Source organism: Grammomys surdaster, unplaced genomic scaffold, assembly GCF_004785775.1.
Source record: "Grammomys surdaster isolate TR1022 unplaced genomic scaffold, NIH_TR_1.0 125996, whole genome shotgun sequence".
Lineage (NCBI taxonomy): Eukaryota > Metazoa > Chordata > Mammalia > Rodentia > Muridae > Grammomys > Grammomys surdaster.
The window spans coordinates 2305579-2333504 of record NW_021620812.1 but is presented as its reverse complement, the minus strand read 5'-3'; the positions used below and the strand labels follow the sequence as shown (position 1 = coordinate 2333504).

At 40.3% G+C, this 27926-nt stretch overlaps 1 protein-coding gene across 5 annotated transcripts in view; it reads right to left on the bottom strand.

Moving 5' to 3' along the window:
* The window catches only part of Usp33 (ubiquitin specific peptidase 33), a 47632-nt gene that overhangs the window by 6383 nt on the left and 13323 nt on the right, over nt 1-27926 (bottom strand). For 3 of the 5 annotated variants that reach the window (XM_028754332.1, XM_028754329.1, XM_028754331.1), the window contains 18 exons: nt 27793-27855; nt 25848-26000; nt 24190-24292; nt 22100-22169; nt 19749-19862; nt 19265-19343; nt 17482-17896; nt 15806-15946; nt 12575-12687; nt 11163-11332; nt 10967-11061; nt 9842-9875; nt 6912-6957; nt 6119-6299; nt 5069-5195; nt 3789-3958; nt 2630-2711; nt 1353-1461 (listed from right to left, as the gene is read on the bottom strand). In XM_028754332.1, the coding sequence (XP_028610165.1) occupies nt 1353-1461; nt 2630-2711; nt 3789-3958; nt 5069-5195; nt 6119-6299; nt 6912-6957; nt 9842-9875; nt 10967-11061; nt 11163-11332; nt 12575-12687; nt 15806-15946; nt 17482-17896; nt 19265-19343; nt 19749-19862; nt 22100-22169; nt 24190-24292; nt 25848-26000; nt 27793-27855 (2265 nt within the window). The remainder of the gene's footprint in view (nt 1-1352; nt 1462-2629; nt 2712-3788; nt 3959-5068; nt 5196-6118; nt 6300-6911; nt 6958-9841; nt 9876-10966; nt 11062-11162; nt 11333-12574; nt 12688-15805; nt 15947-17481; nt 17897-19264; nt 19344-19748; nt 19863-22099; nt 22170-24189; nt 24293-25847; nt 26001-27792; nt 27856-27926) is intronic. The other 2 variants (XM_028754333.1, XM_028754330.1) reach the window with 1 other exon arrangement.

Sequence of the window (27926 nt, the reverse complement as noted above, 5' to 3'; positions counted from 1 at the left end):
GGGGCAGTCTCTGGATCCCGAGGTGGGGCAGTCTCTGGATCCCGAGGTGGGGCAGTCTCTGGATCCCGAGGTGGGGCAGTCTCTGGATCCCGAGGTGGGGCAGTCTCTGGATCCTAAGGTGGGACAGTCTCTGGATCCCGAGGTGGGGCAGTCTCTGGATCCTAAGGTGGGACAGTCTCTGGATGGCCTTTCCTTTAGTCTCTGCTCTGCTCCATTTTTTTTTGTTTGTTTTGTTTGTTTAGTTTTTTTTGTCCCTGCATTTCCCATGAGCCTCGTTATGACAAATCTTTCTTTTAACACCACCTCAACAGACCTATCTTGACCACTTCAACTCGTCCCACTACTCTTGAGCTCTTTAACCCTTGTTCAACATTTCCCTTCTCTATGGCTTTTTTTAAAGGGAGGGGTTAAGACAGTGTATCATGTAGCCCAAGTGACCTCAAATTACAGACACTCCTGCTTTTACTTTCCAAAGGCTAGGATTACAGACATGTGCCATCATGCCCAGCTGCCCATGACCCTTTGATATTTACTAAAGGTAAGCACTTTGAGGGTAAGAGTCTTCTTGGGACACTCAAAAACTACTTACATAGGAACCATAAACCAGGATATGAAAATCTCTGGGTCTATGCATGAAGGGTACTAAAGAAATCAAGAACTGGGTGTAGTGATGTACAGTCTCTTTGGGTAGTGAATACAGTGTGGTGGTGTGTGAATATGCTTCACTCAGGCAGTAGCACCATTAAGAGGTGTGGTCTTGTTGCAGAAAGTGTGTCACTTCGGGGAGGACACTGACTGGATTTGGGTTCTGTATAAATAACTCAGTATGATTTCACCTCAAAATCCTATATAAAAATGTTTCTATTCAAGGTCACATTTGTCATTAAGGTCAATTCACAAAAGACACAACATGGAAGAATCCTTTTAGGATCCAACAATCAATTGACTACAGACACTACTCACTCTTTCCATAACCTTTAGCTAGAGAGTAAAACTTAACCTTACAAAGAAGTAAGTTAAGTCTGCTGAAGGCTCAAACCTTTCAAGAAATAAGGTGCAGGTTCCTTTAACAGCCACACCAGCTGCAGACTACAGATCGACTACAAACAACTCTACAGAAAAAACATACAATTTGGGGAGTAAGACTTCTTGCCATGACAAATCCATATAAAACAGAAACACCCACAGGAAGAAGAGAGCTAGAATGGTGGTGAACTGAGCAGGGCTCTCGGGGCTGTACAGCAGGCCCCTGCCGTCCATCCACTGCAGCTCTCTCACCCATCCCTCCGCTGCTACCAGATCAGCACCCTTAGCTTACATCGTCTACAATTTGAACGTGCTACTTCTTTTACCCGAATAAAAATGTCCAATTCAGTTTTTCTTCGCTTTTCAATCTTCTCTGCCTCCATTTGGCAAGTGTGACAAATGTAGAGATGGTTGACAGCAGGTCCTCCTCCATACCTGAGCATGAAGTTAAGAACATAGTCACAACTACAGAAAAGGCCCGGGTTCTGGGAAACTATTTCTAGCTCTTCAATCCATGTTTAAATTCCCAGTTAGAAATAAATCCTGAGTTTGACAAGATGGCTCGGTGGGTCCTGGTCTCCTTAGGACCCACATGATGGAATCAAAGAACTCTCTCAGGTTATCCCTCCGACCTCCACCCATGATCTTTAGCACAAAAGCACACACCAAATAATTTTTAAAAATTATTTAAAGAATAAATCCAATAGGAAAATTCTTAAAGGTAATATGAAAAAGTCAAAAGTAATATACAAAAGAACTCTCAATTTTACATTTCCCAGGGCCAACAGCATTATCCCTGAGTCCCTAGCCTGCTTTATGTACATTTCAGTGTTCCCTTATAGCTACAACTTTCCCTCCCACTGCAGCATTAGAAACGACAGCAAAGTGAAAAGGGTTCTAAAATTAGCACAAAATTGTCTCTTAGCTATACAAGCACAGTACCAATCAAAATTTAATCAAATGAAGACTTCCCGTGCTCAGGTAGAAAGCACTTAGTGAGTGCATTTTTAATACTTAAAATGCTTAGTAGCGAAAGAACATTGTGAAATTATTTAAAATTTAGGAGTAAGAATATCCGATTTTGAGCTGGAAAGCTGGTTAAGAGAACTTGATTGCTCTTCCAGAAGTCCTGAGTTCAATTTCCAGAAAACCACATGATCTGTAATGGGATCTGATGCCCTCTTCTGGTGTGTCTGAAGATAGCTACAGTGTACTCAAATACATATAAATAATTCTTTATAAAAAAAAAAAAAGAGAGAGAGTAAAGAAAAAAAAAAGAACTTCCAATTTAGTAGGATACAACTATGTAAACTTTTAGTATTGGGAGATGTAGCATCATTAAAGGTAAATAAAATTAAATACCACAGTATATCCTACAGATGATCAAAAAATTCTCATTATTTAGACTAAGCCCCACTAACTAAAAATCTTCCTACATATATATCAAATAACTTACTGGGTATTTATGTCACAACCCAACACTTCTGTAACTACTTTCAATTTGTTTTATGATTTTTTTAAATTTTGTTTTACTATTTTATGATTTTTAAATTTTCTTTTATGATTTGTTTTATGATTTTACTTTTGGATTTAAAAAACAAACCTGCTATAGAGGTTATCCCAAATGTTCTGAGGCAGCATCAAAACTAAGTCTTCAATATAACTTGCTTTTCGTGGAGGAATACCTAAAAAATATTTAAGTCTACTTTATTTTTCATTCCTTAATTTCTTTACATGACTTTCAAAGGCAGTGCCAAAAGTTAAACCAAGAGCGTACTCAAAGTAGGCCAGTGCTCCCTCACACTTAAAGTCATGTTTAATGGTAAACAGCCAATCCTCCCACCTCACCTCTGCTCCTCCTTCCCTCTCTCTCTGGAGAGGGTCTTACTCTGCAGCTCAGGCTGGCCTCCAACTCATAGCAGTTTTCCTACCTCAGGCTCTCAGACACTGGGGCTACAGGATTATACATGCGGTCATATCTGTCTTTCAATCACTGTGCTTAAACCTCTCCCAAAAAAATGTAAGTGGAAAGCATTTTTGGTGATAATGCTTCCTAAAGATGAGCAGACATTTTGAAGTACACATTCAGTATTTTTATCTGTGTGTTTATTTGGTAGCACTAGGGTTTGAATCTAGGATCATATGCAAACCAACCATTCCATCCATCACTAACCAGCTCAGAATACTCAGAAATATATAACTTTAGGTTTCTATATACAATACAGGGTATTCCCACACCCAGTAGTTTCACTACATAATTAACACTAGCAAGACATCAACCAAAACGGTCAGTCAAAGTGCCCACACAAGTCTGCTTATTACTGCAGGACAGACAGTGAGAGCCCATCAATCACAGAGCTGTGAGGTTCATTTCACAAATCCTAAATATGCTTCCATATTTTTAAAAGTCAGCATTCATGAGAAACAGAGAGAGTAAGAACTACAGATATAGGTGTCAGCTAAACCCACACAGGAATGGCTCTCACCAAGAAAACTGTGTGTAGGAAAGATGGCTCAACTGTAATTAGTCATCCATGTATCTGACTCTAGCATGAAATTAATGCTTTCTCGACACTGAAATAGTCTTTGGTATTCTAGAACTGGGTTTCACACAAGGCCAATTCCTGAAATCATAAGGAATCAAAGACATTCAGCTCTAGATGGGGATGGGCAATAAGCAGGAGAGGAAATTCTTGACTCTTTTCTAACTGCAAATTAAACAGCAACCTTCTATCACTATTTTACATAACAGTATTCCTTACCTCCATGAATGCAGAGAAAATCATTATTTGAAATAGGGCCAGGTTCAGCAAAGGTCTTAAATTTATTCAACCACTGTCGAGATATATAGAACTGAAGGAGGCTAGGTTCCATTATGTTCAACAAATTTGATATCCTTCGCCTCTCCTTTTGTGCCTCTTCACTGCTCTTCCTATTGAGGACAATGATTCCTTAAATTAATACACATTTTACTACATTAGACTCACAGCATGACTCTTCTTTTCACTATTAGTTTTAACACACACACTGTAACTGTGGATCTGATAAGCTCTAAGGAATGTCCAGAGAAATATTCTGTCTCACTGCTCAACACATTATACATTACCATGAAAGTAATATTGAATCTTAACTGTGAGTATCCCCATGTAACCACGGTACAACATAGGCATTCAGTACTAGTAAGATCAAGTCACTAAGTTGCATTCTTGATTCCTTGATTCTAGCATTTTCTTTTATAAGATACTAAAGTATCAAAGATTTTTATACTAATACCGTCTTTATTATTGGATATTTTAGGGAACAAATTTGGTAATAATTCCAACTTTGTCTACTTTTTTTTTCTTTTTAAGTAAAAAACTGGGCCAGTGAGATGCTCATTATGAAGGGTGCTTGTCACCAAATTGGAGAACCTGAGTTCAATTCTCAGAACCCACTTGATGGAAGGAGAGAACCAACTCCCAAAAGTTATCCTTTGAACAAATGAACTTTGGTACATAAAGACAGGCACATACATGCATATACACATACATACATACATCATACATACATGCATACGTACATACATGTGTACATACATGTTAAAGAAAGGAGAGGCTAGAGAGATAACTCAACAGTTAAGAATACTTGCTGTTCTTTGGAGGACCTGGGTTAGATTCCCAGCACCTACATGGTGGCTCACAACTATCCATAACTCCAGTTCCAGGAGATCTGATGCCCTCTTCTGACCTCCTCTGCCATCAAGCACACATGTGGTACACAGACATACATACATGTAAAATACCCATACACATAAAATAAACAGAAAGAAACTAAGAAATAAGTACTAAAAACAAACAAAAAACAATTTAAAACACAATGTATCCCTTTGCCTATCTATGAAGTCTTAATTTTCGGTACTAAGTATCATTCTGTAAACAGCTTCTTTATCTTACTCATGAGAGTGCACAACATTTCTAGCTACACCCATAAACCTTGAAAGTCTCAGAAGCACAAATCCCTAGAAAAACATGTTCTTCCCACGGTCATGACAGTTCCCCATCACCTGTAGAAAAGGACATAGGCCTCAGCATTCTGTACAGTGGACTCTGAAACTTCAGTGACGCTCTGGTCATCAAACTCATACCACAGGTTATTTAAGTTGTTTCGGCAGTAGGCAATGTAGTGCCCACCTGTAAGGCAGAAAAAAAGTGTGTTACAGTGCTACATGCCAGACTACAAAGCAGCTGAAACACGTCCACAGCAGTGTCTGTGCTCTTACTATTTCAGTCTGCATCTCAGTACTTCCACTATAAGATAGGAAGCCCAAGAAGTTTAATCGTTTGTTTTTGTCTTGAGATAAGGTCTCACTATTGTAGCCCAGGTTGGGCTTGAACTGACAATCCTCCCACCTCAGCTTCCCAAGAGCTGAGAAGATAAGAGAGTTCCACCACACCCACCTTAGACCATGCAGCTCTGAAAAGCCTTGTACAAAACCTACCTTGTTATGGTTGTTACCATTTGTCTTCTAACTTTAATTTCAATTATTCCAAATAGTCTAGAGAAAAATACTTAGTATCCTAAAATTTAACATCCGAAATGCTTCCTCTAACACTTAATAATTATACAATTTTAGGGTTAGAAGATCATAATTTCATACACACACACACACATATAATTCGGGCAACGTTATAACATCTTTATTTAATCTTCAGCTTGGGGAGATTTCTATTTCACAGTCTCTTCTTTATTTCACAGTCTCTGCTACCCAGGTTCCTTGAACTGGGTAGACATTCAGGTTTGCCCATAAGGTTAAATTAGTCTGCTAATCTGTATTCCTAGTACCTGTTTCAACTAGCTGATATTTTTTGGGTCTTGAATTCCTAATCCTGCTGCCTTAGGCCCCCGAGTACTAGAACAACAGGCATGTGTCACCACACCCAGCTATTTTCCTAAATATGTATTATTACTTTGTGTTGTCTGCCACTTTTCTAATAATAGGCACTAAAATCTGTTTTTAATTTTTTTCTCCCTTTGGTCAAGTGGGGCTTATTTAAGCAATCAGCTTGGATACATGTTTTTTAATCAAAAATAAATATCAAGCCGTTGTACTTACTACTTGCAGTCCCATGATGACAGATGACTGACAGGAGGTCATATGTCACAATCTGAGCTGGGCTATCCTTTGCGAGAAATGGCTGAAGGTCCAGGCCTTCCAGGGGGAAGGAGACATGAGTGCTAATTTTGGTGGAAAACATCAGTTCATGTCGAAATCTTTTAAGGTGGATACACAAAATCTAAAAATAGTACAATTCAACATCTAAATTAATCATTAGAAAAGATTATAAATGGTTAAAACAAAGTACACTAAAGTATTATTGTAAAAACAAGAAAATGTGGCATTCAATCATTCAAAATTATATTATTCTAAATGTTTATTTTAAAATAGTTATTTGGATTTGGAGGGTTTTGGGGGGCTTTTTCCCCTTTTTTAAAAGACAAGGTCACATTATGAAGTCCTGGCTGGCCTGGAACTCACAGAGATTTACATAGCCACCATGCCTGGCTCATTTTATATTCTCAATAAGAATCTAAGCCTTAGTTGAATATCCCCCTGAATTCTAACCTGATTCTGGACAAAACTGCAGTGTGGCAGAGTGCACCTGGCTCTTCAAAGCTCAATGCCACTGGTTGTCTAGCTGAAAACTTCAGACTTGCAGGCTCCTGCATAGTCTGGTGACATGTTTAGCAGTACACTGTTAGATGGTGTTATATATTCAACCTAGCTTCCTACAATGAGTCCTAAAGTTATGCATGGTAAGTCCATGCTTCAGTCATTCCTAGTTTACTATAGCATGTGACATTAACACATTACCACAGTGTATAAACGAGCAACAGTGAAGTCATACCTCAGGAAACTTCTGTACTTTACAAAACTTTACGCCATTCCTCAACCTAAGGATAAAAAAGAAAAGCTAATAAATCTACAAAACACAAAAAAAATCTTTCAGAAAATGTCAAGAAAGAATCAGAGTAACAATATTCCTGAGTTATGTTACATATTTATACACTAAATAACCTAACAATAAAATAGCCCTTAGTATAAAAAAAATGCTTATACCAGGATATCACTAATAAAAAGTTAAGTCACTACACAGTACTTTGATTAAAAAGAATTAGGGCCTAGCTGTGTGGTGAGCACTTGCCTAGCAATCCTAACCCTTAGGTTCCATCCTAGCACTACACAGATCAAGTGTGGTAGCATACACACAGACTCAGGACTTGGCATGGTAGAAGCAGGAAAATATGAAATTCAAGGTCACCCTTAGCTACATAACAAGCTCAAGGCCAGCCTGAAATACATGAGATCCTGCTTTTAAAGGTTAGTATTAGTGGGCAGTGGTGGCTCACATCTTTAATCCCTGCGAGATCTCAGGAGGCAGAGGCAGGTGGATCTCTAGGAGTTTGAGTCTAGCCTAGTGTACAGAGTGAGTTCCAAGACAGCCAGGGCTACACAGAAAAACTCCGTCTTGAGAAACAAAAAAATTAACATTAAGTAATATACCATTGTCTAAATTTTACAACATGCAGTATTAAGTAAAACTGCATAGTGCAAAATCCAACTCTTCTTCAAGATCTGTAGTTCAGGTTCATATATTCTTCTTATTCTTTTTGTTTATTTTGCTTTGAAGACAATACTGTCTTGTTTATGAAACCCAGGCTAGGCTCAAATTTATAATCCACCCACCTCAGTGCTGATAATATCAGCATCTACCAATTACCACTATACTTGGCTTTAAAACCATTATTTTATTTATTTATTTATTTGCCTGCTTGTTTGTTTGTTTATAATTTTGTTTTGGTTTTTGAGACAGGGTTTCTCTACATAGCCCTGGCCTTCCTGGAACTCACTCTGTAGACCAGGCTGTCCTTTAACTCCCAGAGATCTACTTGCCTCCAGTTCCTGAGAGCTGGGATTAAATGCATGAGCTACCATATCTGAGTCATGACATAGTATATAAGCACCACGCCCAGTCTGAAAACCTTTACCCTTAATGTTGGAAAAATTGGGGGGGGGGGGGGAACCGATTATTTCAAATACCAGGTATTTGCTTATACCAGGATATCACTAATAAAAAGTTAAGTCACTACGCAGTACTTTGATTTAAAAGATTTAGGGCCTAGTTGTGTGGTAAGCACTTGCCCAGCAATCCCAACCCTTAGGAGGAAATTGTTCAGAGGTTAATAGTACTGGATGCTCTTCCAGAGGACCCTGGTTCAATTCCCAGCAATCACATGGTGGCTCACAGCTGTTTGTTACTCCAGTTCCAGGGGAACTGATGCCCTCAAACAGACATACATGCAGGCAAAACACCAATGCACATAAAAATTAAAAATAAGAAATCACCAAATAATCAATATTAATGTACATTTGACAGATCTGGCATCTAGGGGTGAACACTGGTTGACTCTCTTCATGTCTGTTTTCTTCTGCCTGGCATATCTGGCTACACAGTAAGGCACCTATTCAAACTCAATCTCTTTTTAGTTGTCAGCCAGGACTTCTAGACAGACTGAGAAAGCAAATCTTTCCACATGAGTAAGAGAGGTCTGTATGTATTTATTTTTACATTTATGGCCTTGACATTGTTCCATTCTGTTCTATCATAAGAAGGACCAACATTTGAAGTTTTAAAGATTTCTCTGTTGTTCCTGGCAGTAGCTAAAAGTCTGTATTAAGACTCCAGCTTTATGGACTGGAAAGAATGCTCAGCCATTAAGGGTACTTACCACTCTTGCAGACAGAGGACCTGGGTTCAGTTCCCAGCATCCACATATAGAGGGCTCATAACCATCTATATTTCCAGTTTCAGGGGATGTGGTACCCTCTCTTCCAATCTCCTTGGGCATTGGGCACATACATGCTGTACATACACACATGCAGGAAAAGTACTCATACACATCAAATAAAAATTAAATCTTTAAAAAATAAAGATTCAAGCTTTTCCTAGGAGTTCACTATTTCTGTATTACAGAGATTCCGAAAATTTTTCAATTCCCTCTACATCAAAAGTACTTGCTTTTATCAAATCTATACTCCATTTTTCTGATATCACCAAGAAGTGTTTTATTGTTTGTTTGCTGTAGTCGCTGATTTCTAGCTGGCCTGGAACCCAACCCACTGTCTAGATCCAGTTGGCAGATCTCTGTGCTGAGATTAAAAGGTATGCTCCACCACACCCAAAAGAGGTTTTTAAAAGTCAAAAGTATACAAGACTGAAAAGGGAGCTGGAAGTAGATATAAAGAAAACAAGGAGCTGGGCAGTGGTGGCACATGCCTTTAATCCCAGCACTTGGGAGGCAGAGGCAGGTGGATTTCTGAGTTTGAGGCCAGCCTGGTCTACAGAGTGAGTTCCAGGACAGCCAGGGCTATAAGAGAAACCCTGTCTCGAAAAAAACAAACAAAAAAAAAAAAAAAGAAAGAAAGAAAGAAAGAAAAAAAGAAAGAGAAAACAAGGCTTAACTGTTCTATTCTGCACCCATACCAGCAGATACTGTGAACCTCTCTGAATGTTCCACACACCTGCACCTTTCACTTCCTGGGTGCTACTGTTACCACATCAATCCCAAAAAGAATGCAAACTCACATACTTCATTCCTTAAAATCCTCACATTTATTAATATATTACATCAGGATATTAAACATTTACTTTAATCATGTTTTACAAAATAACCAATTTGAATTTTCTAAAGCATCAAGTATAACTAACTCCATGTGCTTCAGACAACCAAGAAAAATACAAAATATGAAACCGAAAGTAATGTCAGTGTTACTCACTTTTTGCATTTTTCACAACTGTACATATTGTCACCTGCAAACAGAACAGATCTGGTCATTCAGCTAATTATCAGCAACTGTTCTGCAAGTCCCAGATGTGCCGTCTTCATAGCACAAGACCGTGACCAGCTCATGACATTTACTACAGTCACCACCCTCTCCTCTCCTTTCAGTTTGATGGATGAATTCAAGAAATGGTCACTTCATTTACTCACTGAACAGAACTTACTATATCTTGTTACATGCGTGGTGTTGGGCACACAAGAAAAGTGTAGGACTATAGTGTCAATTCTGGAATTTTGATTTCTTAAAAAGAAAAAACAGATATTATAAAAATATGTTCGTTTGAATCCCAGGTGTGGGATATGGGGCTGTTTCAGATTGTCTACAGCAGCTGACTATGATTTGCCTTGTGCTCTGGAGGGGGTGTGGTTTTGCCAGCTGCAGATGTTTCTGCAAGTGTGTAACATTTAGAATTCTGGAGACTTTTCAGAGGGTGTATAAATGTTAGGCCCCTAGAGGTAGGAGATTTGTTGTTCGGTTGTTGTTTGGTTGTTCATTACTATTGGTCATGCACAAAGAAAAAAAAGAAATTCGATGTCCTGACAATGAAGATCACACTTGTCCCATGGAACTCAGCACCCCTAATCAGCAGGAAGTAGTCTAACGATAACATTGCCCCCTTTCTGACCCCTAACCTTATTCAGGGATCTCTTTCCTTTCTACTCTTTTTTTTTCCCTCTTCTCTAGTGTTAGGGGTTTGAAAGTGAAGAAAAAGGGTAGAGAAAGGTAGAAGAAAAACGAACCCACCAAGCAGTCAAAAATAGCTGTAGGGACCTTCAATGAAGGTGCAGATGTAAAGACAATTCAAGACACATCTTACAGTCATTATCTTCATTGAGTTCTACCTTCTCGGAACCACAGAACTTCAAAATGTGTCATTTTGTATTATAAAAACATATATAAATCCCTTCAGGACATAACTTTTCTAATCCTATTTCAACTGCCATTGAAGACGCCTCCACCATGCAAATGCAAATGTAAACAATCACTATTTAACTGCCCAAAAATGGAGCGCTACATTCACCTACAAGAGCTAGTCATAAATACTATCATGTTTCTTACCTTTAAGTTCATCTCTGGCGAAGAAGGCAGCAAGACAATCTTGCAAGGTTACTACTGGACCCCAAAACCAGCTAGGGACACATGAGACAACAAACCTGAAACATCATTGACAGAAGAAAAAGGAAGTGTTCTGCTAGTACAGCAGAAGCAGCAGCATCAACTGCAATCAATCCAAGCAAAGAAAATAAACACGTACCTCTTCACATACTCCATGAAGAAAGCTATCCAGCCCTGTGGAGCATACGCTTCACCACACGAGCCTGCTTTGACTATAGTTGGGTGACTGGAGGAGTGCAGCTTAGCCAGGTCTTCCTTGCCAGGAATCGGCAAGGACAGATCCTGAAAGGTCTCGAGGGTTACAGACACCTGCAAGTGTTTGGTTTTAACAGGATGGAAAGAATCCAGTACAATTATTTACAAGATAAGATTTCTTCCAAAGATGAAAGCAAATTATTATAGTAAGCAAATATAAACAACAAACAGCTTTTAGAATACTACAAATAGAAATGAGCCTGGTTTGCTTTGTACCAGGTACTGTTCCAAATATAATCTTCATACAGGCCATTAGTATGTCTATGGCTCAGAGATGTTACAGTGTTAAGAAGCACAACAAATCCAGCCACCTGGCAACAGGAGATTGACATCCACACTCTTCTGGGGGGAGTTGGAGGGGACTGGACCTTATTATATGCTATATCATCCAAACTGTTCCCAAGTATTCTCTGCCCTCAGCCTCCAAAGTACATGAAACTTCAGGCTGTTTAAGAAGGGGTGTGGAGAAAAACAAATCTGGTATCAACCAGCACTTAACAACAAGGATGCATCATGGGAGATACACTGCTTCAGGCGATCATGAAGTAAACACCACAGTAAGAAGATTACAATACCCTTGCTAATAGAATCTTACATGACAGTCACATGCAGTCTGTCCTTAACTGCAGCACTATACACATACTACAGGCAAAACATTCTGGGTAATACACCATCTATGTGAAAATGACCCTACTGAATGCCTTACATTTGACTTAACATTTTAATTAAGATGTTACAATTGATACAATCAATTTTAATACAATTGACTCTCGTTTCTGAGACATTAGTTCTCATTCATTAAGCATATTCATTATGTATCTCACTAAAATGAAAAAATGAAGAAATCCTTAAGGATTGGGTGTTAGTCAGACCCTCATGATAATTTATGTTTGAGAGAAGTCCTTGTTTATGAATTTGGCATTATTATTGAAGCACCTATATCATTACAAGCTACCTGCAAAGGCAAATATAAGAATACACTCACTTCCTTTTGCTTTTGAATGGAAGTTTCTGGGCATACCTAATTTCATCAGCCTTGAGAGAATAAGCACCGTTAACAATTCTTGTTGTCAAGCAACTGCTCACCTTCCCATGTAACCAAAACAAAGAGCCCATGGTCCCTCACGGAGGGTGTGGGTGGTACTTTTACTCTACATCTAAACTCACCAGATAATGATACAAAAGAAATGCATGCGTGCTCCGCAACAGCAAGCAGCTACTTAATGCTTCCTACCTTCAGGCTTTTAAAAGTAACATTTGACAGAAAAGTACTGTGTTACGGTTCCCCATACTCACCCTATCACACGTCAGACACTGTACTGAACTAATGATTGTTCCATCAAATATGTCAGAAATGACACTTCTGTATTTCTTATGTTGCTTTTTCCTCTTTGGAGATGCAGACTGAGCTAGGGTTAAAAGACAGAACATTAAAAAGAATCAAGTTAGTTCTGTGAATATTTTTCTGTAAAATATTTTTGAATTGTTTTGGGATTTTGTTTTTTGAGACAGGATCTCATGTAGTTCAGACTGGCCTCAAGTTCACAATGACTCTGAGACTGACTCTTGAATTCCCGATTTTCTTCCCTCCATCTCATCCTGATACTAGATTAGAAAAATGGTACCATGCCTGGCTTTCCCTAGAATATTTTCCTTTTAAATTGTAGTTATCTATTACTATATATAGGTAGATGTGTGTGTGTGTGTGTGTGTGTGTGTGTGTGTGTGTGTGTGTGTGTATGTGTCTGCTGCATGTACATCTGGGTGCCCATGGAAGCCAGAAGAGGGTATTGGATTCCCTGAAGCTGGAGTCAGGAGCAGTTTAAAGCTACCCTATATAAATGCTAGGCACTGAACTCTGCACAGTCATACCCACTGAGCCATGCTATACTCAGCCTACAAGATTCTCAGCAAGTAGAACCACTTTCTGTCCAATCTCAGACTTGTGTTTGATTCCGAAGACCCACATAATGGAGGGAGAAAACCAACAAGTTCTCTCTTGACCTCTACAAGTATGCCATGGCATGTGCACCTACACATATGTACTCAAACACACATAAGTCAATAAACATAAAAAATAATTACTGTACTATAGAAGAATTCAAAATACCACTCAAGATTATTACTTTAGGGCTAGAGAGATGGCTGACTTGCTGCTCTTCCAGAGAACCAAGTTTTCATTCCTAACACCTACATAAGGCATCTCACAACTGCCTGTACCTCTAGCATCAAAGGATCTTCTCCTGGCTTCCATGGACACCCAAACATATGCAGCACATACACATAGAAACACACTTATACATGAATAAAAGTAAAAACAAAAATCTTAAAGAAAAAATCAGTGCTGGGTGGTGGTGCATGCCTTGAATCCTAACACTTGTGAGACAGATGTAAGTGCAGCTCTGAGTTTGAGGTCAGCTTAGTGAGTTCCAGGACACCCGAGGTTACACAGAGAAGCTTATCTTAAAAAAGCAAAACCAAGAAAAAAAATCATTAAACAGATAAAGAAGCCAACCAAAAATCAAATAAGGCTTCAGCTAACTTTAAATTATGTATGATTCTGAAATGAATTAATAATAATAGTAAGGACACAATACCCTAGTCATTTGCTCCATGTGCAAAAGGAGGAGTTGGCCCCGGCCCCATCACTGGGATATTTATGGCCCACAAGCCAAAGGAAGAAGATGCAGCTGGGGGAGGCAGGGTAAAGCCATGAGGACAGCAGGAGGCCCAGCTGCACATTATCCTTTGGAACAACGTTCTGACTGCACCTGTTGCTAGCGAGGAGCATTGTATATACTCCTCTGGTTTGCCCACCTACAAATACAATCTTACCCCTTTCTTCAATCTTAACAAAGCCCTTTGCCAAGACTCATTGGTTCTTTTACAAATGGTGTCTTTAGGAGTGAATGCACATGAAGCACAGAAGGTAGACGACAACTTGGTGAGGTTAGTTCTTTCCTTTTACTTTTGTTGTGAGTTCTAGGGATCAAACTAGGGCTGTCCAGCTTACACAGCAAGCGCTGCTGTCCCTGACGCACCTCTCTGCCCATGCCTTCATCTCTGTATACAGCAAGCGCTGCTCTCCACTGTAAGAAAGCCTTTAAGGCCTCCAGCAGCTTCTTTGCTCACTGTTTGAGACAGGCTCTCACTATGCAAGTCTGACTGGCCTATAATCCCCTACTTAGACCACACTGCCCTTGGACTGAACTCCACACAGGGCAACCTTCCTATGAATACTGGGATTAAAGGCATGCACTACCACATGGGGTCCTCTCTAAGTTTTATAGTTTTATATTTTATAATGCTAGCATTTTGATACAAAGCTGGTGGCTATGCAGAATGATACAGACACCCTGAAAGACAGGCAGCTTTGTACAGTGCTGAACATAAATGAACATAATGAGCATAAAATCCAAGAAACAGGGGCTGGAGAGATGGCTCAGTGGTTAAGAGCACTGGCTGCTCTTCCAGAGGACCTAGGTTCAATTCCCAGCACCCACATGGTAGCTTACAACTGTCTGTTATTCGAGTTCCAACACTCTCATTCATACATACATACATACATACATACATACATACATACATACATGAAGGCAAAGCAACAATGCACATGAAATTAAAAATAAAGAAATTATCTTAAAAACACAGGAAATACAATTCTAATACTTCTCTCTGATCCAAGAAAAACTTAACATCACACAAAAAAACTGTGCATAAATGTTTGTAGCAGGATTACTTGTAACTGCCAAAAACTGAACACAATTCAAAAAAATCCCTTGATGAGTGAATAAACAGTGGTTTGGTGACACAAATGAACTGTAACTTGATAAGGAAAAGAAAGAAAGTAACCAGACATACAACAATGCAGCCAGTTCTGAACTAATCATGCTACATGGGAAAAGGGCTGCTTCTTAGCGTGTGTACTGTGTGGCATCATTTACAGGGCACTCTGGAGAAAGGGGAGCCGTCAGGAGTCACAGCCCTTAGGGGCACACGGGGAACAGAATCCGTGTGGCAGGTCTGAGGGGCAGGATGACAATCTGATAATGGGACTGCTGTAGGACAGAACGGGCTAAAGGGCACACCACTTTTCAAAGGTGAACTCACAGGACTGGGAAGGTTCAGCAGTTAGGTATACTTGCTGCTGCTATAGGTTTGGTTCCCAGTAGCCAGATAATGATTCACAACCAGGTTTCAGTTCCAGGAATTGCATGTCCTCTTTTAACCTCTGTGGCCCCAGGAACACATGGGATGTACATACATGCATACATACATGCATGCATACATGCATACATACATGCATGCAGGTGAGCTACTCATACACCAAAATGTTATTTTGAACTATAAAAACCTAAAGTTTAAAGTACAGAACCACAAACAAAGCCTCCTAATCATGGTTGCACAGTTCTGTCAACTGTGTGAGAACACACACTCCTCCCTCCCACCTCATCAGCATCACCGTCAGCCAGCGCTCAAACTAGCTAACCACGTGAGAGTGGAGGAACTGAGTTATAGGACTTTTACCTTTCTTGTGCGGCGGAGTCAGTCCTGGCCACAGACTGCCTGATTTAGGAGGGCTTGCTGATAAACGTGGATTAACACTTTCATTTGATGGAAGGATCTGTGGTGTAGATAGGTCATTCAAATGGACATCAGTGATATATTCTGTAATATTTAAATTTTTATTATTAGCTTCAATTAAAATTATAAATGAAACTACTAAGTTATATACCACATGCTCAATAATGTTAATTAACATAAAGATTCCAGGCACAAATGCAATGTATATACATACATAAAGTCAAAACACTCATACACAAATAATAAATATCAATTTAAATAAAACAAAACAGAAAAAAAAAAAAAAACAATCAAGCATGAGTAAAGAAAACAGCAAAGCCCTGGTGCCTTCGTTCACTTTCCAAAGGGAGCAGCTGGAGGTTCCAGGGCTGGCTAGTACTTCCTTTCCTGGTGGCAGACAGTAAGGATTTTAGGTTTTGTGCACTACATGGTCTTAGCCATATTTTTTCACCCAAGATTTAAAACACAAAACTCTCAGCCCTACTCTACTTCATTATCTGGTTACTATATGTTAAGAACAAACCCCACAAGCAAGTTATAAAGGGCCAGTTTGTCTCTGAATCATGCTTCCCTTGGCTTCTGACAAGGAAGTCTAGCTATGAGAACTGACATTCATTCAGGTACTCGCTGGTGCATCTATGGAGCCTAAGCAGGCCTGGTTTTATGTCCCTGGCAGGCACGAGGCAGTCTGCACAGTAAGCTTCCCGTCTGCCTGACCTAAGGGAATACTGTTCACGGAAGAACTGCGATGCCCTCAGACACTTCAACTGTCAGTGTTCTCTTCAATAGTCCCAAAGACAAACTTCCTGTCATTGCTTGGCCACAGAGACACATGATCTGACTTTCTAATCATCTAATTTTACTGAATTTAGTGTAGTCAGTAGCACATCAAAGTAAGTTAACTCCTAAAGAAATAAATATGATATGTAAAACAATCCAACTCATGTCTTTCATTTGGATATTTTCCCTTCTCAAAAGGAATACTGTCCAATGTAATGTACCTTAACAAAGTTCATGTACACATTAGCTATGTCTACAGTGCAAACCATTGGAATGTAGTAACATGCATGATAAGAAATCATGGGTTGTGTTTCTTTTTCTCAGATCTCAACAGAATTTGCTTGAAATAAAATGGGAAATCCCAAAGAGACTAATTTTCTAGACTACTATGTAACCATAAAGGAATCCTGATAAGCTCTTCCATACCAAAATAAAATTTAAAAAATAGAAAAATGAATTCCTAAGTAAATGATCAACAAAATTATCTTACTTTTAGTTTCATAATTTTATGATTTTCACTTAACATTTCAAGCAGATAGTATTAAACTGCAAGTCTGTATAATTTAAAAATCCCAAAACCAGGTATAGTAGCATATACCTTTTTAATCCCAGCATGCAAGAGGCAAAGGCAGGCAGATGTGTTTGAGGATAGCCTGGTCTACATAGTACACTCCAGGCCAGCCAGGGGCAAACATTGAGATCCTGCCTAGTAAGTAAATAAACAAATAAATAAATGAACAATTAATAAATAGACGACTTGTTCCAAAAGTGACAGATAAATGCCCACTGTTTGCACACAACACACACTAGCATAGCACAGTCTGATTATTAATTGTCACCTGAGGCTCTGCCGTGTATTTGCACCTTGACGGTCTCCTGGCTGTTTAGGTCAGCTGTCTCACACGCCGTGTCTCTGTCTTTATCCCGTTCTGCATCAGAGTTTGTTTTGTTGATCTTGTTGCACATCTTCTCTTTCTGCCAGTCCTTGGCCATCTCTAGGTCATCGTCGTCCTGAATCAGCATGGTGGTCTCATTGCTGTCCTCAGGACAGCCTTTGCAGCCACTCTCATTCTCTGCCTTCTCACTGCTACTACAGGACTCGCACGACTGAAAATCCACATCTGACTGGCTCTTCTCTTCTTCCACCGTCTCCTCAGAAGTCAGTGTTTGAGGCTCTTCCTCTATTTCCATGACCTGCTCTTTTAACTCTTCATGAAGCAGATCCATTAAACAGCGAAGGAATTCCTGGGCATCCTAGCATCAACAAAACCACATTACCAGTCTAAAGCAAATGCTTGTAGGAACCTACGAGGGATGAATGAAGGATTTGTGTACAGTACCACACTAAATAGGCCTATAGCCCATACTGCAGCAGAGCTAGAACAATATATTCTAAAAGCAAACAAAACCGTGCTCTGTAATGAAACTGGATGGAACCAAAAATAAAGATTTTCCTCATGTGATAATCAGAATTTGTAAATATACCCTAAAATAAGTTACTAGGGAAATTGGGTTTAAGTTAGACCCTTTGCCGTCCATGAACTGTATCACAAAGAACAATTGTCAATAGACCCACAAGAACTTATTTGGTAATAATATAATGTATTAATATAATGTAAATTCCTGAGCTGCAAAGATGGCTCAGTAAACGTGATTACCATGCAAGCCTGATGACCTGAGTTCAATCTCTTGAACCTGATGGAGAGAGACAGCCCATTTCAGAGGTGTCTCTGACCTGATGGAGAGAGAGCCCATTTCACAGAGGTCTCTCTGGCCTGTACACATGCAGTGTGGTATGATACTGCCACTCCTCAGACACACAAATAATGTGAAACAAAAAAAAATTTAAAAATACAAATTTCTGAGGTCCAATCCACAGCTCTAAATTATAATGTCTGGAGATCCAGAACTTCATATGGAAAAAGTTACTAGGAAATAAGTAATGGTTTGAGGAAAGAGAACTGTGTGAGGACCAGCTATAATTCTCAAGGGACTATAGGAACTAAGTAACTGAAGCTGCTCCATGACAGTGGGAGAGCACACACAAGTCAGAAGGCTCCGTGACAATGGGAGAGCACTTGCTTGACATCAAACAAACACTGCTTCACTCACTGGATCCAGAGAAATGCAAAAGTAAACACACAGTCAGGGGTGGTGGGGTCACCTCTGTACACCCAGCACATGAGAGAGGCAGAGGAAGGAGGATCAGAAACTTAAGGCTGTCTTCAGCCACATAGAGAGGTCAAGACCAGCCAGGGCTACAAGACACCCTGTCTTAAAAATCCAAACATCAAAGACACAAAGGTGCAATGATCACAAAGGAAAATTGGGAAATAAAAAAGTATAACAACATTTTCTACTTATTAAAGATGATGACAGTGGAGACTGGATAGACGGCTCCGCAGGTCAGAGCACTTGTTATGACAAATGATCAAGTTCAGTTCCCAGCACCTGTATGGCATGGCTCACGGTCATCAGTAACTCCAGTTCCAGGAAATCTGACGCCGTCTTCTGACCTCAACAGGCACTAGGCACACATGGTACACATACATAAACACAGGCAAACACACTCATCTAAACAAAGTAAATACATTTTAAGGATTTTTTATAGGAATAACTAACCTGCTGAGAATAACCTCGAAAAGTTGGATTTACAGTTTTAATTCCTTGGAACAGATTAGCAGGCACAACAGATCCTGGCCTGAAAAGGAAACAGTTTTAAACAGATATTTTTGTAGTTTTAACTTTTTAAAAAATTTTATTACTCTCATGCTGCACAATATTTCTCAAAAATGCAACTTCATAAACAGTTGTAAAGCAAATAACCCAGTATGCAAATAATTACCAGTATGCTAAGACACGGGGCCCAGGCCGCTGGCTAGGCTTACTCTCCTTGTCTGGGAGGGCTCTGCTGTACTGCAGCTCAGGAACAAGAGGCGCTTCATGTAACTAGCTGACACTGACAATGGCCTCCGCCCCCTCATCTGCATTGCCCTTCAAAGACCTAACTCAAATCTCTTTCCCACCTTTTTTCAACCCTCCTAACAGTGCTTTCTTTCCATACTTATAGTACTGATTTTTAAACATAATTATATTAAGTACATACCTGCTCTTATGCCACAATTCTGTCATTAGTTTGAGATAACTTTTACAGATTGCTGGTTTCTTATCTGTTCTAGCCAGTCCTCCACAATCAAGAAAGAACTGTGTCAAAGGTGGGCTAATTTAAAAAAAAGAGAGCAGTGTCAGAGTAGAATCAAAGCTGAATTCTCATTGCTTTCTAGTTGTACAATGACTGACAGCACACATTAACCTCTCCATTAGGTCTTTGCCCTTTTTGGTCTGACAGTCAATCCTTTATATCACTAGTAAGTTTAACAAATCATTGTTGGACCCGCCAAATCAGGGTCCCCTGTTTCTGTTTCTGAGTGCTGGGATAAGAGGCTTGAACCTTGACCCAATCTCTTTCTAAATTTGTTGTTGTTGTTGTTGTTGTTGTTAATGAAGAGTCTTGCAATTGTGCAGGGCGGCACATACCTGTAATTTCAGCATTTAGCAGACAGGGCCAGGAGAAACACCCTGAGTTCAAGGCTAGCCTGGGCTACACAGAGAGACCTATCTGAAGTAAACAAGGAAGGAAGGAGGTGTAGAAAAAGGCAGAAAAGAACTAATCAGGGTAAAGAGAGAAAAAAAGGGCAGAAGGGGAGGAAGGACTGCTATGCAGCCGAGGCTGGCCTCAGCTCATGAGCACTCTGCCTCAGCCTCTTCCTGCATACACTGAGTACAGAACTCAGTCAGTGTGCATTGCTTCTGCCCTCCTCATGCAGCCTGTTTCCTCCCTTATATTCTCTCTGTTCAGAGGCACCCCAGGACTCTGATTCTCGGACTTCTCTTTTAAATACACTCTTTCTTGGGTCATCTTAAATTCTACAGATACACCAGTGGTGGCCACATTCAGGAGAGCCTTCAGCCACCTTGTATCAACGGAATTCTTAGCAAATGATTAAACTGAATCTAACACACTCAAAATTTTACTTTCAAGTGACCCTGATCTTCCAATAATCTTCTACATTCTTATTACCAACATTAGGTATCCATGGAAAAAAGACAGAAACAATAAGACTCAGCAATTAAGAGACCCTGCTGCCCTTCCAAATAGTTCCCTCATCATATGACTCTTATTATTAAACTCCTCCCTTTCCCAGTACTCCAACCATATCCTAGCAACCATCTATTGTAAAAAAAAAAAAAATCTCCAGATCCACCCACTCCAAGATTGTGCAAGGCACTATTCTTTCTTACTTAGATTATTACACATCTTCTGGTTTTCCAAATTACACTTTTTCCTACAACCCACTGTCCACATGGCAACCAGGGCTGCAAGACTGCTTACTTCACTCCCCTGCTATAAAAGGACTTCAGTGGTCTCTTACCACACCTGAGACCTCAGTTTTCATGTGGACTGACGTGGCCCTATCTAGTTACCCCACAATTACTATGTCTGCCACACAGATTTTCTTCCAGGTTGGTTCTCAGTGTTAAACTCTTTCCGAAGCTGCTTACAAACTCAGGTCACGCTCTGACAAGTCACGCTCTGACAAGTCACGCTCTGACAAGGTAATAATCACCCTATTTATACGCTGCAAATGGGGGGGCTAATAAAAGCTCTATTCAAGGGGTTCTACCAGTAGAAATACACTTTCATACAATTTTTCACCTAAAAATGATCCTAGAATTTGATAAATTTGTTTTCTGTACATAAATACTGTTCCGTAGAGCAGTGTGCTTAAGGGTCTAAGTTTGAGGCCCAGCACTGCAAACCCAAAAACAAATACTTTGCCCAAGGACATACTACTAGAAGCCTAAGCCAGGATCCTAGTCTTAGAAAACTACAGGCATTAACTGGGCATGTTATAGATGCTTGTAGTCCCAGTACTTGAGACGAAGTAGCATAAGGATCAGATTTTCAAGGTCATCCTCAGCTACATACCAGTATAGCCTGGGTGAAAATAAGACACTGTCAAGAGAAAAACCAAACAATAAACTTGGATGCATACACAGCAATCCCCCTGGGACAAGAGACGTCTTCACCCAGCCTCTTGGCTCTCTGCTCCGGGAGTTAGTCACCTACCATAGCAACAGGCTAGCCAAGCTAACCTGTACTAGACTGCAGTGTGGTGGAGCACAGGCTAGCCAAGCTAACCTGTACTAGACTGCAGTGTGGTGGAGCACATGCTTAGTTCCAGTACTTGGAAGGCATAGCCTGTTGGATCTCTGCATTCAAGACCAATATGGTTCTCAAAGCAAATTCAAGGACAGCCAGAGAGAGAGAGAGAGAAACAGGGAGGGAAGGAGGAAGGGAAGGAAGGAAGAAGGGAAAGAGGCAGGAAAAGAGGGAGGGAAAGAGGAAGAAGAGAGAAGAAAGAAAAGAAAACCTGTATTGGTTTCACTACTTACCAGTTAGAAAGAGCCTGCAGAGCTGCATTCATATAACAAGTATTTCCAATATTTTTCAAACCTGTCAGGCCTGTGAAAAAGAAATATTAAGTCATCATTCAATAAAACATGAATGACTCAATCTTCTTGGTGTTTATTAAGAACAATTTCAAACGTTATAGAAATGGACTGATAGTTCACTAGCAGAGCATATGTCTACTGTGCACAGAGCCCTGAATTCAATGCCTAGTGGCGGACACACACACATTCACACACATTACATTAAAAATAAGAAACATGGGGACACAGGGCAGCAGCCTCAACAACTCAGAGGCCACACTGTTGGAAATCTCTCAGTCTCCAAATTCTTAAGGTTTAGATAAATTCAAGGATTTGTTAACTTAGCCTAAAAAATCTGAACTTTAAAAAAAAATAACCTTTTCTACTGTTATGTAATAAAGAATACATAGGGGGTGGGGCACAATGACCAGGGTCTCATTATGAACCACTGACTGTCCTGGAACTCACTCTGTAGCCCAGCTCACCGTAAGCTCATAGAGATCTGCCTGCCTGTGCCTCCTGAGAGTGGATTAAATGAGATACTACCAGTTTAAGAATATATTTTAAATAATCCGATTTAAGATTACAATTCTCAGGCTGGAGAGATGACTCAGTGGTTAAGAGCACTGCCTGCTCTACCAGAGGTCCTGAGTTCAATTCCCAACAACCACATGGTGGCTCACAACCATCTGTAATAGGATCAGATGCCCTCTTCTGGTGTGTCTGAAGACAGCTACAGCAGTACTCACATAAATAAAATAAATAAATCTTTAAAAAAATAAAATTATTGGCCGGGCGGTGGTGGCGCACGCCTTTAATCCCAGCACTTGGGAGGCAGAGGCAGGCGGATTTCTGAGTTCGAGAGTTCGAGGCTAGCCTGGTCTACAGAGTGAGTTCCAGGACAGCCAGGGCTACTCAGAGAAACCCTGTCTCGAAAAACCAAAAAAAAAAAAAAAAAAAAAAAAAAAAATAAAATTACACTTCTCATTCCGCTCAAAGCCCAATAGGAAGTCAGCCTGAAGTCTGTGCTGGGTGTGGAGCACAGTGCCTGCCCCCAAAGGCTGCATTTACCTCATCTGTCAGTTGGCACTCTATTTTTCTCATTAAGAGAGAAAACAGAGACTGACATCAACTCCTAATACAACAAAAAAGAAATAATGACAAACATTTCAAAATTAGAATTGTAAGCCAGGTGTGGTGGTGCACACTTTTAACCCCAGCACTCAGGAAGCAGAGGCAAGTAGACCTCTGTGAGTTTCAGATCAATCTGGTCTACATAGCAAGTTCCAGGACAGCTGTAAGTATGTAATAGAGAAATTCTGTTTCAAAGGAAACAACAAAATAACCTAAAAAATACATTTAAGAAATCTTAGGGCTAATGATGTAGCTCAGTAGAAGGGCGCTTGTCTAATATGCACACAATTCCTGTGTTCCAAGAACGAGCAGAACACTCAGTGTCTACACTGAATACTATGAGCCTTAAAAACATGAGAAATCCTGATCCACTGTCTCCCAATATAGGAGCTTAAAGTTTTGAGTGAACAGGGCAAGAGGACCCCCTGGAACCACGTGATTCTTTTTCCAAATAATGCTGCCCCCTTGAAAATTCTTGTCTTCCTTTTTTCTTTTCATTTCTTTTTGTTTTTGTTTTTTTCTTTTTCCTTTTGTAGATGAGGGTAACATAAGAGCAGCATAAGCTAACCTCTGACCTCAGCCTCCTGAGTGCCAGGTCACAGGCATACAGTCTGCCCAGGTAGCAACTTCACATCACTCTAGCAACCCTTCACTGGCAGGTGAGAACTCAAAAATAGGTCGACAGCTAAAGGCTCCCAAAAGACAAAACGGAGTCCAGTTGTAACAAACTGACACCAGACAAATCAAGTTTGCATTACCTGCAAACACTGGTCCACAAGGTCAAATTTCTCAGTTCTGTTTGTAATTATTATCTCTAATCTCTACTAATAAAGCTTTGCATTTTGAACTTCTCACCATGCAGCTTCCTAGTGAGACAAGCAGTAGCACACAAAGGAGTGCTGACAGAAGGGCTTTACCTCTGGCCTTCAGCTCATCCTCCTCTTCCACTTCTATGTCCAGATCTTCAAATACAGCAACCAGAGGAGTTTTCAATGCTGTATTACTGGGTATTTTAAAATCCTTAATAATAAAAAAATAACAAACTTGAATAAATCCTTATACTACCAAAACATACTTTAATTTTAACTTATATAACATTTACACCACACAACTATTGAAAGATATTACCGTAATAACAGAAACTGGCCAGCACAGTGGCACATGCTTGTAACCCCAGCACTTAGGAGGCACAGGCAAAATGATCAGCTCAAGGCCAGTCCTGACTGGTAAAAAGTTTAGAGGGCAGCCTGAGCTACATGAAACTCTGCTCAGAAAACAACTGTGACAGCAGGGCTAGAAAGCTGGCTTAGAACTAAGAGCATGAGAGGACCCCAATTCTATTCCAGCCCCCACATCAGAGGGTTCTAAACTGCTGCCTGCCCTGGCTCACATGGGTCTGAGGCCTCTCCTGGATTCCCAAGGCACCTGCACTTACACACGCACATACCCACACTCACAAAATTTTAAAAATTAAAAACTAAAATGTAACAACAGTAAAGATAGAAATAATGGCATAAAGAATTTATGCCATTAGCAATTATTACAGAATTTACATTTATGTTTTGTAGAAAGTGTGCTTTACTGTTGGCTGTGTGGATCTATGTGAGAGTTCAGATGTGCACAGCTGCAGAAGGCCAAGGCAGCAGGTCCCAGACGGGAACCATCAGTAGTGCTGACTCACTCGCCCAGTATAGGTGCTGGGAACCAAACTCAGGTCCTCTGCAAGAGCAGTATGTACTCTTACCCTTAGCCACCTTTCCAGTCCCCAAAAAACTTTCCCCCCCAAAAAAAAAAAAAAAAAAAATACTGCATTTAACCTGAAGAACTAGCTTTATCTAAATTAGTGACATGCCTCGTCTTTCACAGTCTCTAACTTCTATAGCAACAAGCGGGTCACAGATAAGCCCATCTGCAGGCTCCCTCTACATGAATAGCTACTGTTTTATACATGCACACACAACCAAAGGCTGCTGTAAATGAGAATCAGCCATCTTTGCAAACCTATTTAAGTCTCCTGATCCAAAGGGATAGGGTAACACTGATGGTGAGTTTTAGGATGTCTAGTGGTTCTCAGGGTAAACAGGGTGCTGAGGAGAGAGAATGGGAAAGGGGCTATATTCACAAAGACCATGGAAGTCCTGCCACCTGTCTAAACTTAGATTTACAGAAAGACTATTAACAAAAAGCCTACAGAAACCTACTATGTTGTAAGCTAATTTTTACAATTATCTTTTTTTTAAAGGAACTGAACATTGGCACTCTGAACAGGTAGATAATGTTTCACCCAGAAGATGAGTTAAGGGAAATCTCTGTACCTGGTATGACATGTAACAACAGTAAGGATAGAAATAATGGCATAAAGAATTTATGCCATTGGTCCCTTCCAGCCTTTCCTTCAAGAGCTCTGACAAGGCCCAGGTGTTTTCCACCTTCAACCCCACACTTGCCTCCCGTTCCCTCTGTGCTAGGTAAGACAAGGCAAGACTCAAGCACTGCATCTGAGCACTTAGGTAAGCTCTCTAAGGTACACGTACAGTAATTATTTCCTGGACATTTATAATCTAAATAATATTACCTGGACACTGCTTTCTTGTGTTTGTTGAGGCTGTCTTACATGAGGTAATGAAGGAGGAGTTCCTAATTTTCTATCCAAAAATACTTCTTTGCTGCAAGCATAACACCATACTCGAAGAGTGGTGAGGTTCACAGTTAGATAATGCTTTGTCTCCTACAGAGTTTCACAGGAGGAAAAGGGAGCTGCCATTAGAGAGTCATGAAAACATTTCTGCAGAGGACCTCATAAGAAACTGCAGCCTCTGACAAACAGTCATTTACTCAGAAGAGCTGCTGTGGAGCACACATGAACACATCGAAAGTTCTTTAGATGAACTATAAAACCTTGTATAGTAACACCACCTAACTCAGTCTACAAGTTATCCCAGTGCCTGTCCCCTCATTCACAGGACAACGATAACTACAGCAGTATAAGGTTCCTCAGCTCTGCAGTTAGCAAACTAGAATACAAGACGACAGTCAGGAAACTAGGACCCTGGTGTTCCTGTAATCCTAGCAGGCCCATGGATCATGTATTCAAGATCACCCTCTACTATATAGAAAATCCAAGCCCAGACTGCACCATAGGAGACTTTTTTTCAGGGTATTTAACTCTACGAAAACAGAACTGCAAAAGAACATACATTATTTAAATTGAAGCAAAATATAACTCAAGCAGCAATAAACAAAATAAGCTCTCAGATAGATTGATAGCCTTCTGCACAAGGGCTGAGCCCTGCAGAACACACAAGCTATGGCTGACCAGTTGCTTAGTTTTCTGAAGGATGGCCATAGAAAGTACCACTTCAGACGTACAGGGAGTAACTGTGTACAATGCTGCCTTAGGGCTTCAAAGATTTGGGCTTAATTCTCACAGGAAACTTGGCTGAGACTAGTGGGTACCTTAAAATATCATTCATTAGGAAATATATCATTTAGGTCTACATAACACTTTTCAAGATCCATGTCAGACTGACGTGGGAAGCACCATACAAGTGGAGCAATATAGCCCGGGCAGTGGTGGCGCACGCCTTTAATCCCAGCACTTGGGAGGCAGAGGCAGGCGGATTTCTGAGTTCGAGGCCAGCCTGGTCTACAGAGTGAGTTCCAGGACAGCCAGGGCTACACAGAGGAACCCTGTCTCAAACAACAACAACAAAAAAAAAAAACCAAAAACAAAAAACAAAAAAACAACAACAACAAAAAACAACAAGTGGAGCAATGTAGACCAGCACATGTCAGAGTGACTCCAACAGCAGGAACAGGACTGAGTTGGAATACAATAAGTCAGCCAAGCAGCCAACGTGGGCCAGCAGGATGGCTCAGCAGGAAAAGGCACTTGGTTCAAGTTTGACAACCCGCGTTCAAACCTACTACCCACAGTACAAGGACAGAACCAACTCCCCAAAATTGTCCTCTGACCTCCACATGGGCATGCTGTGGTACACATATGCCTCTTACACACAAATTTAAAAACAAATTTTTTAAATTAAAATTTAAAAACAATCAAAAGTCTTAAGCATCTACACTAACTTCAACCTGCATAATCGGATACTACACCTACAACTCCGAACACATGTATACAGACTACCTTTAACAATACTCAGTTATAACCATATAGTAATACAGATTTTCTTAGCAGTTCCCTCCCTTTCACTGAGAATAAGCAAAATTTTATCCGATATATTTTTCTAAACGGCAAAGATTCTAGCTTGGTGTGGTGCCACCCATCTGTAAGGTGACATATGAAAGACACAGGGAGGAGGACCCCAGATTCTAGGCCAGGCTACACAGCTAGACCAGATCACAAATACCTCACAAACTCCAGTCACAACTTGAATGAATGTTGTATTGATTCTCTTTCCCTTCAGGTTCTCAGTGATACAGTGCATGCATGGCGTAAGTGTGGCCCTGGATCAAGTCCCCAGCACCCGCCACTGCCATGTATCCCACAAGTCTGTCCATACCTGTGAGTGTATGGTGCTGTGGTCCACTTGCGACTCCCCGCAGCCAACATAGGAACACCTATTCTGTAATAAGTATATAAGATGAAAGTGTTTTATCACAAGCACATTGTTTACAACATAGGAACACCTATTCT